Below are 16,671 nucleotides of genomic sequence, written 5' to 3' on the forward strand. Positions count from 1 at the left end.
GCTTCTTCACCTGCATTCCAGAGCTTCAGGAACACAGATGCTCAAAGCCTGGGGAAGCATGCAGAGGAATTGTTTGCTCCAGAGCAGAGCCAGACTAGATCCCCCTGTCCTCTTCCTCAGGAGATTGCTCTCCTTGATCAGGATTGCAGTGAACAAGGGGCCGTGGGGCTCTGCCTTGTTTTTCCTTTGGGCTGGTGGCATCCATAGGCCTAAAGGAAGGTCAGGGCTTAGGCAGCATTACCTGGTGACCTGAAAGTGGCACCTTTTTACTGAAGAGGAAAAAACTGTAGTGTCTTATTGGGAAAACGCTTCAAGTTAATTCCCTCTCCTCCTCCTCCCTTCTCAGGTCACCTCCTGGCTCAGGCTGTACTGTCTGGCTGGTGCCTTTGCCAGCTGGCCTCCATCCACAGCCTGTGCTTCTGGAGATACGCTCTCAGTGCCTGTGGGAGGGGGTCAGCCTGGATCCCCTGCACTGCTCTGCCCACAGACGTGTTTTCCTGAGCGCAGCTCTGCAGCAGCACAGCCTACAGCCATCCCAGTCTGCTTCTCCACTTGTTGCCTGTCCATCTAAAGCAGTTCCTGCATCTCCTGGGTTGTGCCCACCAGGCTCCTCACAAATACCAGGCTGAGGCTGACACTGCCTCCTCCAGTGTAGCTGCTCTTCAGGAATTCCTGGATAGCTCAGGAGAGAAGCTCCCAGCTGTCCACCAAAGGTTATTGCTCCTCTGTACCATGGAAACCAAAGATAGGGATGGAAATCTGAGGGATGCAGCAGCCCTCCTTCAGCAGGCTCCAAAGAACCAGCTGCCTGGTTTGGTTTTGTGACTGGTCTTGCAGGCACTCTTGCCACAGTGCTGGTCAGTGTGTGCCAGCACTTGCCTCCAGAATGGCCAAAGCTGGGGAGCTTTACATGAGTCAGACACGCTGCTGTCCCCAGGACACACACAGGAAAGTCTGTGCTGGTGTGTCAGTGTGGTTTGGGGCTGGAGGGTATTTGCTCCTGAGCAGTTCAGATGCTGACACACTCTTTAAACACTTCTGTTTGCAGGTTTGTGGAGGACAGGGGGAACAACGAGTACAGTTGGCATTTTGGGCAGTGGTTTTAATAAGCTGAAATGACTTTACCTTGAGCAGGGCTTGTGCATGTGTGAGAGTGCTCCTGTGTGTGTGTATGCCTGTGCCACAGCCAGGACCAGTTCCATCACAGGTTATACACCTTCCCCAGAGTCCCTGCCCTGACCAGGTTCTGGCACGACTCAGGAAAGGCCAGCAGAGATTTAATGGGGGTTTTGACAGTTCCATCTGGACACACATTCCCGTGTATCTGGGGTGCTCCTCCTGCTCTGGAGAGCTGACTGGCCTGTGTGGGACTCTGCACCAATCTGTCTCCAAGGATAAATGTCTCCCTGATGGCAGCCCTGTTCTGCATGTGAATGTCCATCTTTATTTCCCCTGAAACCGTATATTATACTATACTCTTTCCCTTCTCCTTTTCTACCCTATCCCCACCTCCTGCATCTCCAGAGCAAAGCATGAGCCGTTCTTGAAATGGGTATTTTGAACATGAAATACACTCTGTTAGCCCAGTTACTGAGAGGGAACAGATTTATCAGATAAATCCCAGCAGGCCTCTACATGTTGTCACTGTCTGGTACAGAGCAATAAAAATATACATTAGAATAAGTATAAATACATATTTACAGTGTACAAGTAAAGCCAGGAGTACAGACTCTGTTTTGAGCTTCCAGAATGCATATTAATAACTAACAGCTTAGGCACAGCATAAAACAGGGGCAAGTACATTTTAGGTCTTAGGAGAATAACTTTGGATTTACAGCAGTGTAACTGAGGGCAGGACAGACATCTCTCCTGGTAATACATGAATTTTCCACTTGGACCATTTGTCTTTGCCCACGATGGCAGCCTTCCCTCATAAACCTTTGGAGTGAAATGGTTTGTGCCACAGCCCATTCCCAGGGTAATTCCCACTGGTGCCATTGTCCAAGGCCGTGTGTTCAGGGATGTAGTTATGGAGTGGGCTGTGTGCTGCTACAGTGCCCTGCTTAAGTGGAAGCACTTGCCTTATTTGTGTTATAATAATACTTTGTCCTTCCTGTTAAGAACTCAAGGGACTCTACAAACCTGAGAGAATGATCCCACGTCACCAGGAGGGGGGGGGAGAAACAGAAGCCCAGTGCAGTGACTTGCCAAAGGTTAGAGAGAGAGAATGTAGCAGAGCTTGGAGGGGAACTGGTTCTTTACTCGTTCCAGTGCTTTGCTTCACCCCCTGAACCTGGAAGAAGGAGGAAATGCCACTGCTCTGTTTGTATAATATTTGTAAGGTACTTGCATACTCTGCCAGCATGTACAGGCTCAGCCACTTCCTCCTTTAAGAGAGGGGCTGGAAAGCAGGATTCTGGCCCTTGGCATCAACATCCAAGGGCCAGTCCTGACCACACAGTGACACAGGACTGCCCAGGACAGCTCTAAGTTGGTATGCACTGAAATATTGAGGGACATACCAGAGCCCAGATTCCAAAAGCAGCCAGACTCTCCCATGGTACCAAGACATGGGGCTTATGCCTGGTGCTGTGGCATGGCTCTTCCTGCAGCTTGCTTGCTTGCCACCCAGCCAGGGATCTTTGCAGCATGGTGTGTCTGAGGAATGTATTTAGAGACCCCTGTTATCAGCTAGGGATAGGAGCTGTTTCTTCAGTATTTTCCTCCCACTCCAAGCTAAAAATACAGCACAGTTAACTTGTCATTTGATCACAGTAAATGCTCTGCTGAAAGAAATGACTTTAGGTGTCTGTTGGCAGAATTTATGGCCTGGGCAAGTCTCTGCAGAAGCCCTGTCCAGGCTGAACACAGCTCACTGAACGCAATCTATTTGCATGGCCTGGCCTTATCTTCCCAGCCATCGGAGCAGGACACGGTTACAGCACTGGCTTGGCACAGATTGTGGCTCCCACCAGCCCAGGAGTTCCCACCTCACTGCTGGGCAGCCTGAAAGAACTGGATTCTGCACATGGTGTCAATCCAGAGTAACAGTGACCTTGGAGGAATTTCTCTGGGTTTGCACTTGAGCAGGTGATGTCAGATCTGGGCTGGTACCTGTTGTAATTGAAAAGTGAGACCCCCCCCAGATGTTTCTTTGGGACGTGCAAGGCCCCGGGGTGCGAAGCACCAAAGCCAACGACATGACTTTGCCAGTCCCCAAGGGGAACACAGGGTGCCATATGAGTCCCACACTGGATGGAGATGCTGGGGGCAGTCTGCAGTGGGAGCTCCAGCAAAGACCTGGAGCCCTTCCTCACTTGAGGCTGTGCTGGGTCTCGCGGTGCCTCCGCAGATCCACCTTGCGCTGGAAGCCCTTGGCACAGAGCTCGCAGCTGAAGGGTTTGAACCCGGTGTGTTTGCGGCTGTGGGTGATGAGGTTGGAGCTCTGGCTGAAGGCTTTGCCACAGACCTGGCATTTGTGGGGCTTCTCACCTGCAGGGCACAGAAAAGTGGTAAAAAACACTTTAACAGGTGAGAGAAAGGAGGTAGAAATGCCCTTCAGCAGATTCAGACTGGCTGTGCTCGGGCATCAGGGTGCTGCCAGCCCAGCTGTCCTGGAAACATCTCTGGATTGTGATCCAGCACCAGAGGGTGGGAAGAGTCAGAGGCAGCCCTCTCCAGCTGGGTGATCCATGCCCTGCCTGCATCCAGGGCTGGGGACAACCACATCATGTACCAGAGGCTGGTCAATAAGCACCTCCTTGTCACACAGAGCAGGATGTGCATCCCAGGGGTGCTTTGACTTTCTGCCATCTTACCACTCAGGGAATAACGACTTTCCAGTGCCTCTGGACTGAACTCTGGTCCAACATCGCTGTGTCTGGTGACTATGTATTGCATTTACACCATGGGCTCTAATCTGCATTTGCCTGTTGGGGATATTTTGTTTCTCACCAGTGTGGATGTAAGTGTGTTTCTTCATATCTGACTTCTGGTGGAAGCGTTTGCCACAGTACTGGCAGGGATAGGGCCGTGTGTCCGAATGGATCAGCAGATGAGTGGAGAGGGTGGAGGAACGTTTGAATGTCTTTCCACACATCTTGCACTCAAAGCTTCTTTCCTGTTGGGGAAGGAAAATCATGGGATGTCTGAGGCTGCAAGACATGTGACAGAGCTTGAAGAGTGATGAGAATAGTAGATTTGATAAGCAAATCTCCTTGGCTCCTGGACTGATGTGCTGGGAGCAGTACAAAGGGAATGCAGGAGGGTTACTTATGGAAATGGATTATGTCTTGTGATCCAAACTCCTGCACCCTCTAGGAGGAGGTGAGGCACAGCAGAACAAGCAGCAATGATCCTCCCCTCCCATCCAAGGAATTCTCAAGGGCAGTCTGAGATTTGTGAGACCAAGATCTATGATCTGTGGTCCCCAGAGCTCCTGGTGTTGTCACTGGGTGCTACAGGAAAGACACCACGTTTGTAACCGAGGAAATGCCACTTCCTCTACAATGGATTAAGCAACAGCCAAGGTCCAAGCCCTCATGAGCTCTGGAGAGCTGGTTCTCTGGACACATCCTACACACCTGGGAGTGGATATTGGTGTGCTGCTCCAGGCTTACAGCGTGCCCAAAGGTTTTGCCACACACTTCACAAGCAAAGGGCCGGGTCCCACTGTGAGACCTTCGGACATGGACCTCCAGTCCATGGGGAGTGGAGAACACCTGCAAAACAAAATGCCAGGGATAATTTTTGGCATGAGGTGGCTGTGTCTCCACCTCTGCTTTCAATTCCTTCTCTTTATTGTATTCTTCCCTCTCGTGGGCCACGTGAACTGCATCACTCCCAGTGCCTCTGTACTTGCTCTCCTGACTAGGTGACCTGTTTTGAGCCACGTGTTGCATTTTGGTGTGACCCACTATTCGCTGAAAATCCCTCCAGGCCCTCCCCATCCCCGAGGCTCTCCTGTGACACACAAACCTTGTTGCACTTCACGCAGTGGTAGGTCTCCATGTCTGAGGAATAGTGCATGCTGTAGTCCAGGGGGGGCTCGGAGCTTGGCAGGAGGTGGCTCCCATACAGGCTAACAGGGTGCTCCAGCAGGGCTGACTGCATGGTGGAGGACATCTGTTGGTAGCTGTATGGCATGTGGAAAGCATCCCAAGAGAAGCCAGTTTTGTAGAAGGCAGGAGTGGTTGTGTTAGTGCAGTCCTTGATCTGCAGAGCTGGGATGGGCACCTCTGAGTTTGCAGAAGAAAGGGAGAAGTGAGTGTCACACCACTGCCTGAAGGTGGGCATCAGCAAAAAAAGTTCTCCAGCTCCCATTTCTCCATTGAATACCTTGGGAGTTCCAGTTGGCAACTCCTCCCCCTCAATTCAAATCCCGATTCCCCATGAAAAGTTCCTATTGTGACTTTGATTGCAATCTGAGGAAATTTTATGGCAAAGAACACCATGGAAATGTGATAGCTAGGGGAATTTTAAGCCCCCTACTAGCCCTGCTTCATGTGGTGTTCGAACAACATATGGACACCTGCCTTGACCACAGAGCACAGAACTGCACTGAGATGGGGATGTTCACCCATTGGGAATCACAGCAGCATCCTTCAGGGAGATGCTGATCTAGAGCAGAATTGTAAAGGGAAATACAGAATTCTCCTGATGAGCTCTGCCTGGGACAAGTTTGACCATTGATGTCAAGGTGAGAGCTGCCATTTACTGAAAACCTGGGCCCAGTTTTAGGGGGTCCATAAGCCAGCCCAGCCCTGACCTCTTTTGCAATTGTGGTTTTGGGTAGCAGACCTTGAGCTGAAGGGCCTGGCAGCATCCTGCTCAGGTACTGGACAGGGACACTTTCTTCCTTCAGTTCAGGTGGGTCCTTTTCTTGTTTTGGAATCACACATTCCAGGTCCTGTTTCTTGATGTCCTCTGGTGTCCTGTCTCCTGTGGCTGTAACACAGAGCAGGGTCACAGGTCGTTCTTCCTCTTACAAGGAGTCTGTTAAGGTGAGTTTTGCACTCACGTATGAACTCATGCTTGGATACAGGAGCCTGTGCTCAATTCCCTGAATAAGTGCAGAGTGCTGCAATCAGCAGGGCAATCAAGGTCTCTCCACTGCAAAGGGAAATTCCAAGCAGGATGAGATTGGCAAGGGAGAGGGGGCAGGATGAGGTGACAGGACACTTGATACCCTCTGCAGTGAGAGCGGATTAACACTAGAAGGCCATATATCTGTAAGAATCATTTCCCTATTCAAAACCATTTCCATTTGTGTGGGTAACTAACAATCACTAACTTATTAACCTCCACACCCCTCTCCTAAGAGAGCTGGGTATTGTTAACCTGGATTTATGGACAGCCAAGTAGGGAAGCAGAGAGGGGAGGTAACTGCTTATGCAGGTGCAAAGACTACTGAGCCTCATCTTCTCCTGCCCACACTCCCATTTCTCCATGCTTGTCCCAGCCCTTAAAGAGACCAACCAGCACTTTTTAGAACGTAGACTTTGCAGTAAGAATTTAAAATGGACAGAGGTCCAACACATGTGCCTCCTTTATGCTGGAGATGGGACAGGTCTGCTGAAGGACAGCATTTATCTGTCATCAAAACCCTCCAGTGCACCAGACAGACACAACAAATAGTCAAAAGATGATAGCAGGAATTGAAATGAAAATGTCACCTCCTTTCCTTTTTATCAAACTTATCACAGGGTTGGACTCTAATTTGATAGCCAGGGCTAGAACAAAGAGTAAGTTGATCCTAGATTTGAATAAAGAAAATTTGAATGGTGCCTGAAGGAAGAAGATAATTGCCCCAGCCCTGCCACTGCTGGGATGGCTGTGGAACAGGAGCAGAGGGAGGGCAGCAGGCAGAGGCAGGAGCTGTGTTGGTTGGTGTTCATACTGTATAGAGCAGCTGGCCCTTCACCTGTGAGTGTGTAGGACTCCTCACAGGCAGTGTTAGGGTATCCCTGGTATTTTCTCACTCTGGCTGTAGCCTTCCTTGCAAATCATCAGGAAGAGGTGGTAACACACTGAGGTAGAGAGGATGTAGTGCAGAGAGAACGTGGGCAGCAAACATGGGAAGCTAGAGATGGAGGTGGCAGAGTTGTGAAGAGTTCGTAGAAGACTGACAACCAAGGGCAAGCTCTTTTCCCAGCTGTTAGTGGCCTGAAATTGGCCTTCTATCCCAAATGTGACCAACTCCACTCAGCAATCTGATATCTCAGATCTCCCCAGCAACCGAGCAGGGAACAAAGGGAGGATCTAAATTTGGATTTGTGGATTTGGCGTAGAGAGCGGACACACAGGAAGGGATCAGTCTGTCCTTAGACTGACGTGCCCCTGTAGAAGCCCTTTGATGCTCTTTAGCTCACTCACCCCACTCCTTTACTTGCCTACTCAATGATTGATTTGCCTTGGTGTGTTCTTACAAGCCCAGTGGATGGACTGACTCACCAGTGAAGGCAGAGGTCACTGGGCCCCACGTGAGTGCAGGCAGGTCATCTTCCACAAAGCGGTGTTGGTGGTAGGTATGAGCCTTTTTGCTCTTCACCAAAAAGGAACGTGGCATTTTCCATTCACTTTCTGGGCAGAAACACAGAAAAACAGCAGGTAAATCTCTGTGGCTTAGGGATTAGTTTCCCATTTGTCCCCCCAGCCCTCAGCTATGTGAGCAGCAGTGAATTAAAACTTGTAGTGGGGAGACAAGGAGATCACCTCAAAGGTCCCTCCAGCCAGCTGAGGAGCAGGGAGGGGTTGCATGGGTTTGGGTGTGTGATGGATCTCAGCTCTGAGGAAAACACAGAGCTGTGGAAAGGACTAAATGAAAAACTTACTGCAAGGTGGTCTCTGACACTGTAAAAATTACACTTCACTATCTACCCCAGGTCAAGGCAAAGGATTACAGCAATCTTGATGTTGTATGTGGAGAAACAGAGACAGGCTTAAACTGAGGGCTGTGTACAGACCAGAAGTGCCTGTGGCAGACACACTGGAAGCCAGGATCTCTCTCTTGTAGCTCCCTGCTCTGGCTACAGGACATGGTGCACCTCTGACCTCACCCTCCCTTAGTGGGGACCACAGGCTGGAGATCCCCCTTGGAGAAAGGGTCTGTCTGAGTGTTTGTACTGCACCTGGAAGAGCCCCTGACCTGGGCTCTTCTGTGAAATTGCTACAGAAACACTAATTATAGAAACAACACCAATAATAGGAGAGAGACAGCAGAAAACCCATGATGTGTGTGGGGGGGTCTCCTTGTTGAGTAGCTGGAGTGGTTTGTGCTCTGGCTGACAAACAACAGGGGAACAGAGGCAGAGCAGAAGGGCTGGGTGAGAAGTTACCTTTTGGACCTGACTCAAACATTGCAGACCGTTGAAATGGCGGGTGAGGAACAAACATAAAATGCTGAAATTTAATCACACAAAATTCTCTTGCAATGCATCTGTTATCTGTGCTACCCAGAACCCAGCCCGCCCTGTGCCCGCTCCACGGGCCTGCTAACTGCTCTCCTGGAGGCAGAGTGACAACAGGGGCAATGTTGTGTGCAGCAATATCAGCTGGTGCCTTTATTTGCATGTGGATTTGCATTTTGCCTTGTAATTGTTCGGGATAGCGACACTGAAAACAAATCTTGCCATATTTCATATGAAAAGTCAGCAGTGAGTCCTGGCTCACTGTTGACTGGAAACTTGTATTATTGAGTTTTGCTCTTTCCTGAAAGCAGTTCAGTGTAACTTAATTACAAAAGAAAAACCTCAAAAATTCACAAAGGTTGCTCCTGTTACGTAGGAATGACATGGAATGTTTAAGTCAGGATACAGCAGCGTGGACTTCTGGAATCCCAAACAGCCAGGGATGGAAAGGTCTGCTCCCTAGGGTTCAGAAGTACTTGCACTACCTCTTCGTGCTAAATATAATCACACAGCCCAGTGGTGTTTTGTTTAAAGGTCTGAGGGCCACATTTGCAGTGGTGCCTAAAGCTGCAGGTCCATGTGCTGTGGGATTCCCACAACGAGGTCTCCTGTGGACAGGGGGATTGCCAGGGTGCCCACCAGCCCACCTGCCTTTGGATATGCAGTTAGAGCTGTCTTTTTAAATCTGGTCCAGGATTCCCACTGTTTCTTCTATGATTCCAGGGTAACTCTTGGTGTCTCCAGCCATTTTTATTTCCAAAATGACTCACCTGTTTTTCTTCATCATTTTTCAAAAAATTTACATGTAACTTGAGATGAATAAGAGAAAAGAGAGGCCAAGAGTAGATTTGTTAACTTAATTTCAGAAAGAGGACAAAACAGTATTGAGAAAGAACCGCAAGTAGACCCTTGAGAGAAGGGACAGTGAAACACAATTTTTATCTCTCTATTGAGATTCATTCTAAGTGTTGTAAAGAGCCTCTGCCCAGTGAAAAGATGAAGGCACAGAAATAGCTCCAGGAGTGTCCTGCAGTGGGTAAAACCCTTCAGCAGCTCTGCTTAGCTTGTGCCACTCACATTCCAGAGCAGAGCTGAGCTCAGAGGATCAGTCCCAGGTGAGGTACCTGTGCATGGAGCCACACTCTGCATTATAGACATTACAGTGCCCAAAGCTGAAATCCTGCCACAAACCCTTTATCCATGGAGTTTCCACTCATGTCAGAGGGATTTTCCCATGTGGTGGGGCAGGACTGTGTCCACAATGGAGGGTATTCATACCAGAAAGCTTTAGACATTGGGTTTCTCTGCCTGGATTAACCAGGTTAATTAAGCCCAGGTCTGGGTTTCCTGACACGGTGGAGGAAGAGGCTCTGGAAATGGGTAACTCTGAATGTAGGGGACACCCTGCACCCATCAGCACTGCTGGAAGAGTCACTCTCCCTGCCTCCAGCTAGAGAATCCTCGGGCAGTAGCTGGACAGCTTAGCCAGGTAAATCAGAGGGTTGGAGGTGGGTGGCTCAAGCATTGCAGTGTGTTATGGCAGTGCCCACATGCCAAGTCCACGATGGCACCAAGCACAGCCCCGCTTTCCTGGTGGTGGTTGGAAATAGAGGCACATGAATCAACAGGATTTTTCTGGATGTGTTTGCCCCAGCATATGGAAAAGTCAACTTTGGTCCAGTATTGTGACCTCTGAGAAGGGCCTGTGCTGATCTTTAATGGACTGAACGTTGCAGAAGGAAGTTACCTTCCCCCACCCCATTTTAGAGAAAAAAACAGGAACTGGGAGCCCAAAGCAGAGTTAATTAACAACTGCACTGCACTGTCTTTGTGATGCACACAACCAGGTTAGAGGAAAGCTAAAGGCAGAGACTGTGAGAGGAAAAAGCACTGTCTTCCCTTGAAACTCCAGATTATCAGTAGCAAGTGATCACCTGCCCTTAATGGCCAACTGTATTTCCCAGGGAAAGCAGTGCTATGGACAACAGATCCCACCACGTCTCAGAGTCACTGAAGCTTCCAACAGAATTTGGCTTCAGCCTTTTGCTGAAAATTAAACTTTATTATTATGGAGTCTGTTCCTTTCAGTCCCTGTGGCACCAGTTTCTACGTGGAGTGGTAAGGGCACAAGAGAAATCATTGCTTGGGCAGATGCTCCCAACCAAAATGGAACAGTCCTGGCTGGTTTTTTAAATTCATTACAGGATATAAAGCCAGTAGTCAGCTACAACTGACATTCTTATTTGCTTGCCATTCATGCAGCTGTATAATAATGTCAGAACGTGCCCTGAGGAAAGGACAGCAGGACCCAAGGGAAAAAAAACCTGCTTCACTATTTTGGGAACCTCACCTGTAGCGCCTTAGAAAGGTTTCTTTTTGCAGTTATAAATTGCTCAGTCAGATCTGAAAGCACACCCAGCATTTGTGTGTCCCCCCAGAGTTCAAACTCCAAATTCCCTCACCCTCAGCGATGCTCTCTGGTGATGTGACACTGAAACACTGCAGGTGGGGAAAGAACCAAATGAAAAGGGTTTGGTTCTTAATTTAGGGGGTGGTTTCTGACTCGAGGATCCGAATTTCACTGGGTCCCTCAATGAAGCTCCATCTCCCACTTCATTACATGGCTGCTCACAGCACCTAAACCCACGGGACTGAGTCCTTTGATATCACTGAGAAGAAATTAATATTCTCACTGAATTAGATTGTGGAGCCTTCAGTGGGGAGAGGTGTTTGCAGGATTGTGCCCCACTGAATCAGGGACTCAACATGCAGCAAAACTTTAATTCTAAAGCTGACTTGCATTTTTCTCTAAATTCAAGTAATTCCATTTTCAGATTTATGAGGTATTTGTAGAGATTAAACACTTTTTCTCGCTACACTCAGCAGAAACAATTTTAACTAACAACTTATATCTTCATATAAGTTGATGAGTGTACAAAGTTTTAGGCTAAAAGAGACTTATTTCCTTTTCATTACTTAATTTATATTTATATCTCAATATTGCTTCTTTTTCTGTTCTTTCTCACAAAGGTGAAGCTTCCAAAAATACAGAACAGCTTGTCTTTAAAAAGACTATTTTTTGAAGAAGAAAAAAAGCACAAACCAAAACAGGAGGTATCTGAAATTTTTAAGAGTCCAAATCAAATAAAATAAGAAAATTTAAAAAAAAAAAAAAAAGAGAGAGGTTTTAAGGACTCCTGACTGTTTAAATATAAAGTCAAATTTGAAAGAATTTCAGTTTTTTACAAAATTAATCATGTTTAGTCCATCATTGCAATGTACTTGAGGCGAGTCATTTGAATGTGTCTTTTTTAGTGGAAAAATGAACAGGTCATTTTTAATCCCTGTGGTCAGACTGGGCAAATGGACATTATGGCAGGGGTAGCAAATTACGGTGGGAATTTTGTCCCAGAAGGGGAACAGAAATGCTGGAATATCTGTAGTACCTGGAAAAAATGTTTAGACTATAATTGCAGCATTTGTTCTTCAGAAACCCCACACAGCTCCTGGTGATGTTGGGAATGCCACTGGCTTTGGGAAACTTTGCCATGGATAGATAAAGCTATACAGTGCAATCTAATAAATTCTATACCCCCTTAATGTATAGATGCACTTAATGAACTTGCAAATCATTTGCTTTCCTGCTTAATGTATTGAATCAATCTGGTGGTATGTGAGAAGCGCCTATAAATAGCTAATTCCATATGCTAAAAACTGTTACACTGATCAGCCTCTACTTAAAAAGGATGGAAAATTAATAAAAGGGAGATTTGAAGCAAAAATTCTGAACAGGAGAGGCTGAATTGTCATCAGGAAAGACTGGCACAGGTGATGTGAGCAGAGGTGTCCTGCTCTCTGAATTTAAAGGTCTGGCCCTGCAAAAGAGCAATTAAAAGGGAAAACACAGTTTGCCCCTTCCTCAATGGCAAAGTACAAAACTCTGCATCCAGAAACTAATCCTGCTGATGGAGCTTGCTGGGACACAGGTATCTGAGACCACTGTCACATCCCTTGTATTTTGTTCTACTCACATGTGAGCACATTGTCACATGTGAGAGTGAAGGATATGGTATATAATTTTAAAAGGTTTATATGGTATATAATTTTAAAAGGTGGAATTCAAATGAGTCAAGTGAACTATTTCCATAAAGGAATCCTCAGGACAAGCGACTTACTCCGTGGAATGTGTCACATATTTGCAAACAAAAGCAAAGAAGAAGGAAAAAAAGCTTAGGAAAAAAAAAACATATCAGAGAAATGAGGAAAACAATAAAAATAAAAGTGGTTAAAAGAATAAATCAATCACCTGTTTGGGGGACTTTGCTTTACTGGATTCGCCTTGAAATCTCCCCAGACCAGCGGGACGTCGCCTTCTCTCAGGACTCCTCTTCCACTTTTTCTCTTGCTTGCAGTCTGCTGAAATAGATACTTCTCCTTTTTTTTTCCTCTCTCTTGGTTTTGTTTTTTTTTTTTTTTTTTTTTTTGCCCCTGTTCCCCTCCCTGATTTTTCAATCAGATTATTTGTGTCAAAATCTGGCGGTGAAGAAACAGCCAATGGAGAAGCAGAGCCCAGAAAGTATTTGCTTATCAAAACTTTCCAGGACTTTGAAAACTTGAAGAGAATTCACGATGCCCAGCTCGGAGCCCTGGGGGCAGCACCCTTCACTTCCAGGGGCAGCTTCTCCTTCTGCAGGGATACTCCTCTGTCATATTGACAAAGAGCATGACACAGGGAAATAATGCCCCAAGCAGGCATTTATTTTGTCTTTTCTTTTTAAAAAAAAGCCCTTAAAAACCTGTATTTTTACACACATTCATCCCCACATCATATCTTTCACAAACAGCCACACCATCTGTCTCTCTCACACACACACACACTCACTCACATACTTCGGGCTCATAAACAAAACCATCGAGCACATATGCACAGAATTATTTTATTCCAGAATGGATCTTTTATCTCTCCAATTTCCAGGGAAAAAGGAATAAATACTTGCACGGTACAACCAAAGAAGATGCGTGTTAATCAGCCTTCATTTTCCAAGGCATATGTGTGTGCAATCCACACATATTTTAGGCGTTGCTCTATCTATGTACAGCTGTATAAAGGGTATAAATATAGATTTAAGCAAGCTCATTAAGCAAGCTCATTAACAACAGCTTTGCAAAAAGCTCTTCAAGAGCAATAATAAAAATTTGCACTTCTATCACTTGCTTTTCAAAAAAGGTTTGAGAATGGGTTCGAAAATGGGAGACAGTTGAGTGTCAAAGCCCCCTGTAATGGCAGGTGGAAGGAGGGAGGATGGAGCAGGGGCAGGGGGACTGTTCCCAGGTTGTTCTTTTCTACAGGCGCTGGGAACACAGATTTTCCTTCGAATCCTCGAGCATGATTCCTTTTTGGGGACAAACAAGGAGAGCTGATCTCCCCAAACGAGGAGAGGGGAGGGGAGTAATTCCTTGATTTCACCTATTCTCCATTTATCCCAACCTTCCTGCCCGTGCAGGTGCACAGTGGCATGAGCTGGGTGTGCCCTCCCTGCCCTCACAGCTGTGTCTCCGTGCCTGGAGTGCAAAGGTGCCTTCCACGAAGTTTATAATTCCAAAGGTATGTAAGTGCACCTGCAGCCGAGTACCGGGACATCACCAGCAGGAAAACGCCTTTAGAGACGAGTTTCCCTGCTCCCCGTGAGCTGTCAAACGCGTTGCGCTGCTTCCTACAGCTGGTTGCGTTAACCCGGGACTCCGCTGGGTCCCTTTTCCTGCTGCAGCTCAGAGGGGTGAACGCCAGGAAGCGACACCTCCTGTTCTGCCCCTCCGCCGGGAGGAGCAGAGACACTCCAGGGGGACAGCAGAGGGATTCTGCCCGCTGTGCCCACCACCCTGTGCCAGCTGTGTCATTGCCCCACGGCACCGGACAAGGCTGTGCAATGGGGTTTGATGCAACTCCGAGATAGGAGCGTGGATTTCACCCGCGTTGAGAAAGATTCAGATTTTGATCTTAACCCATCTGTCATTTACCGAGCATAATTAGGTCTCGTTGTTTATAGAAGAGAACAATCCCCTTCCCCTCTCCCTCCTCCCCTCCTTATTTATCCAGCCGGGTTTTGCATGAAAGAAACGCTCCCAAGGCATTGTGCTCGCGAGCTGATTTGCATCCTCTTAAACACAGGCATTTGAGGGATTACATTTCCCGCTACAAAAACAAGCCATTGTAACAGAAACCCAAATTGTACATTGCAGCTTCACGGTTCCTTATGAAGACAGTTACAGGAATTAAACAAAACAGGAAAATGACAAGCTGCTGAAAGGGCCGAGGTGTTATTTTATGAAACATTGGAGCCTGCTCCTGCCAGCACCCCTGAGCACAACTTCCCCTCGATAGCAAGTGCAAATGGCTGCAGAGTGTGGCCCTAAAAGTGGAGACAGTAAAAGCAAGTCAACCACACAAAAAACACCCTCCAGAAAAGCAGCTGTGTCAAAATCTTTAAGGTCCTTTCCAATCCAGGCCATTCCATGATATTATGTTTAACAAAACCTCCCCAACCAGCTGTTTTCCAGAGAGCATTGGGCACAGTCCTGTGGAAAAGAAGGATGACTCCATCTCCAGTGGCAGTAACATCTGTATCAGCTGTTCTGCACCCCCAAGTAGCCACCAGCTCACACAGTCCAGATGTAATTGCAGACAAACTGACCCCTGAGATAATGTGCACAGACTGCACAGACATTTCTGACTGCTATCACTGGAATGCCTGAAGGGAGATGGGGACACTGCTGGCTCTGCTTCAGCTCCTACCCACTCCTTCTCCTTTTATTTTATTTCAGGAGTTCCTATGGAGGATGGGACTGCAGTCCCATCACCTTGGCTTGTTGTGTTCTTGCTCTCACCTCTCCACTGAAATAACCATTGAAAGGTGATTTACACAGGCTGGAATTATAAACCCAGAGCGCTGGAGGTGCATTTGGGGCTGGAAGAACCTTAGAGCTGACCCCGTGTGGCCATTCTTATTTTATGCTCTTCCTGTTTATATCACTTTCCCTGTTGTCTCTTCTTATTTCAGGATCAGCAGAGAAGGGAGAGCCACAGAGGGCTTATCTGGGCTCCCAGAGACTTGTCCTGGCCCTGACCCACATGAGCCATGGTGGATGTACAGAGTTGTGCTTGCACACAAGGGCAGTTTAATTTTGTGCATTGCTGTGAGCTCTTACTACGTCTCCTATGCTCCTGTGCATCTTAATGAAATAGATTTTTAAATCTATAGCTCAGTAAGAATAAACAGGTTAATTACAACACATCACATCCATTCTAATGCAGTCACTTTTCCTTTCAAATCCAGCAGCAAACCCCTGCTACAGCATCCAGGTTTTCTTCCTCAGTTTGAACGTTACAACAATTAAATCCCAGTAAAATACACAACTAATTGCTTCCAGCTCTTTTCTGCAGCTCATCCTAATTTCCACCCTTTCCTGTGGCAGATTAAACAAACATGTCTCCTGCACAGCAGGGAAAAAAATACCATCCCTCAGTCCAGGCTGTAATAAATATTAATTACCATGCACCAGGCAGGACTGGATTAAAAATATGCTGGCTCCAAGGAACTCTATCTCATCCCGAGGCAGGATGACCCATCGCAGGTGCAGTGGGAAGGAGCTATCTCAGCCCTGCAGGGATGAGAGCTGGGAAACACAAACTGCTGCTGCTGCGAGTTAAAAATCAGCTGATGGGGCTCTAATCTGCCTTTCCCCCCCCTTCTTTCCTTACATCTGGCTTTCACCTTGCAACTTTGATGCCTGTGATTCCTACTGGCATCTGGGGCCAATTCGTATGGGACTCAAGAGTCAGATTTGCAGCACTTCTCCCCCACTGAGCTGCTACTTCTTGGGGAATGAAAAACGCAGGGATCCCACCGGTGCTGGCATTGAAATGTGGAACTGGGAACCTGTTGCACACAAACCCGAAGGCTGCAGGACCTTCCCTGCGGTAATTTCCGTTCTTCTTTCCTTACTCTGCGTTTTCCACAGGGGAAAAATTAACCCCTATCGAAAGAAAGGATGGAGCGTTTCGCGTGGCGTGGTCGCTAACGTTTTAGGAAGGAGAAAATTAAAAGAAAGAATTCCGGCGCGTGGTTTGGATGACGAAGTCCCCCCCACAAAAGAAGGGTGAACGAAACAAGCTCTGAACGTTCAGCGAGTAAAATCAATTTTATTTGGGGTGCGCGCCCGGGGTGAGGGGGGGATGTTCTGGGTGGGACTCGCAGCGCCCTGT

The 16,671-nt window shown here is 47.4% G+C and overlaps 1 protein-coding gene across 1 annotated transcript; it reads right to left on the minus strand.

Annotated features, from left to right (window-relative positions):
• Window positions 1–1,455: 1,455 nt before the first annotated feature.
• On the minus strand, window positions 1,456–12,864 carry GFI1B (growth factor independent 1B transcriptional repressor). The gene is made up of 7 exons (XM_051807690.1): window positions 12,715–12,864; window positions 7,453–7,581; window positions 5,800–5,946; window positions 4,978–5,237; window positions 4,584–4,721; window positions 3,955–4,120; window positions 1,456–3,492 (listed from the first exon to the last, which is right to left on the minus strand). Exons 2-7 carry the CDS (start codon window positions 7,565–7,567, stop codon window positions 3,314–3,316), a joined length of 1,005 nt encoding a protein of 334 aa, XP_051663650.1. The 5' UTR covers window positions 7,568–7,581; window positions 12,715–12,864; the 3' UTR covers window positions 1,456–3,313.
• Window positions 12,865–16,671: the final 3,807 nt, after the last annotated feature.

Source organism: Manacus candei, unplaced genomic scaffold (assembly GCF_025592945.1).
Source record: "Manacus candei isolate 608988 ecotype Guabito, Panama unplaced genomic scaffold, ASM2559294v1 h1tg000071l, whole genome shotgun sequence".
In the NCBI taxonomy this organism is placed as follows: Eukaryota; Metazoa; Chordata; class Aves; order Passeriformes; family Pipridae; genus Manacus; species Manacus candei.

Coding starts and splice junctions, on each gene's coding strand:
- GFI1B (XM_051807690.1), bottom strand. CDS start 7,567: ATGCCACGTTCCTTTTTGGTGAAGAGCAAAAAGGCTCATACCTACCAC. Junction 5,238..5,799: donor GCCAGGCCCTTCAGCTCAAG/GTCTGCTACCCA, acceptor CTGCAAACTCAG/AGGTGCCCATCCCAGCTCTG. Junction 4,121..4,583: donor ACACCAATATCCACTCCCAG/GTGTGTAGGATG, acceptor CTTCCCCAACAG/GAAAGAAGCTTTGAGTGCAA.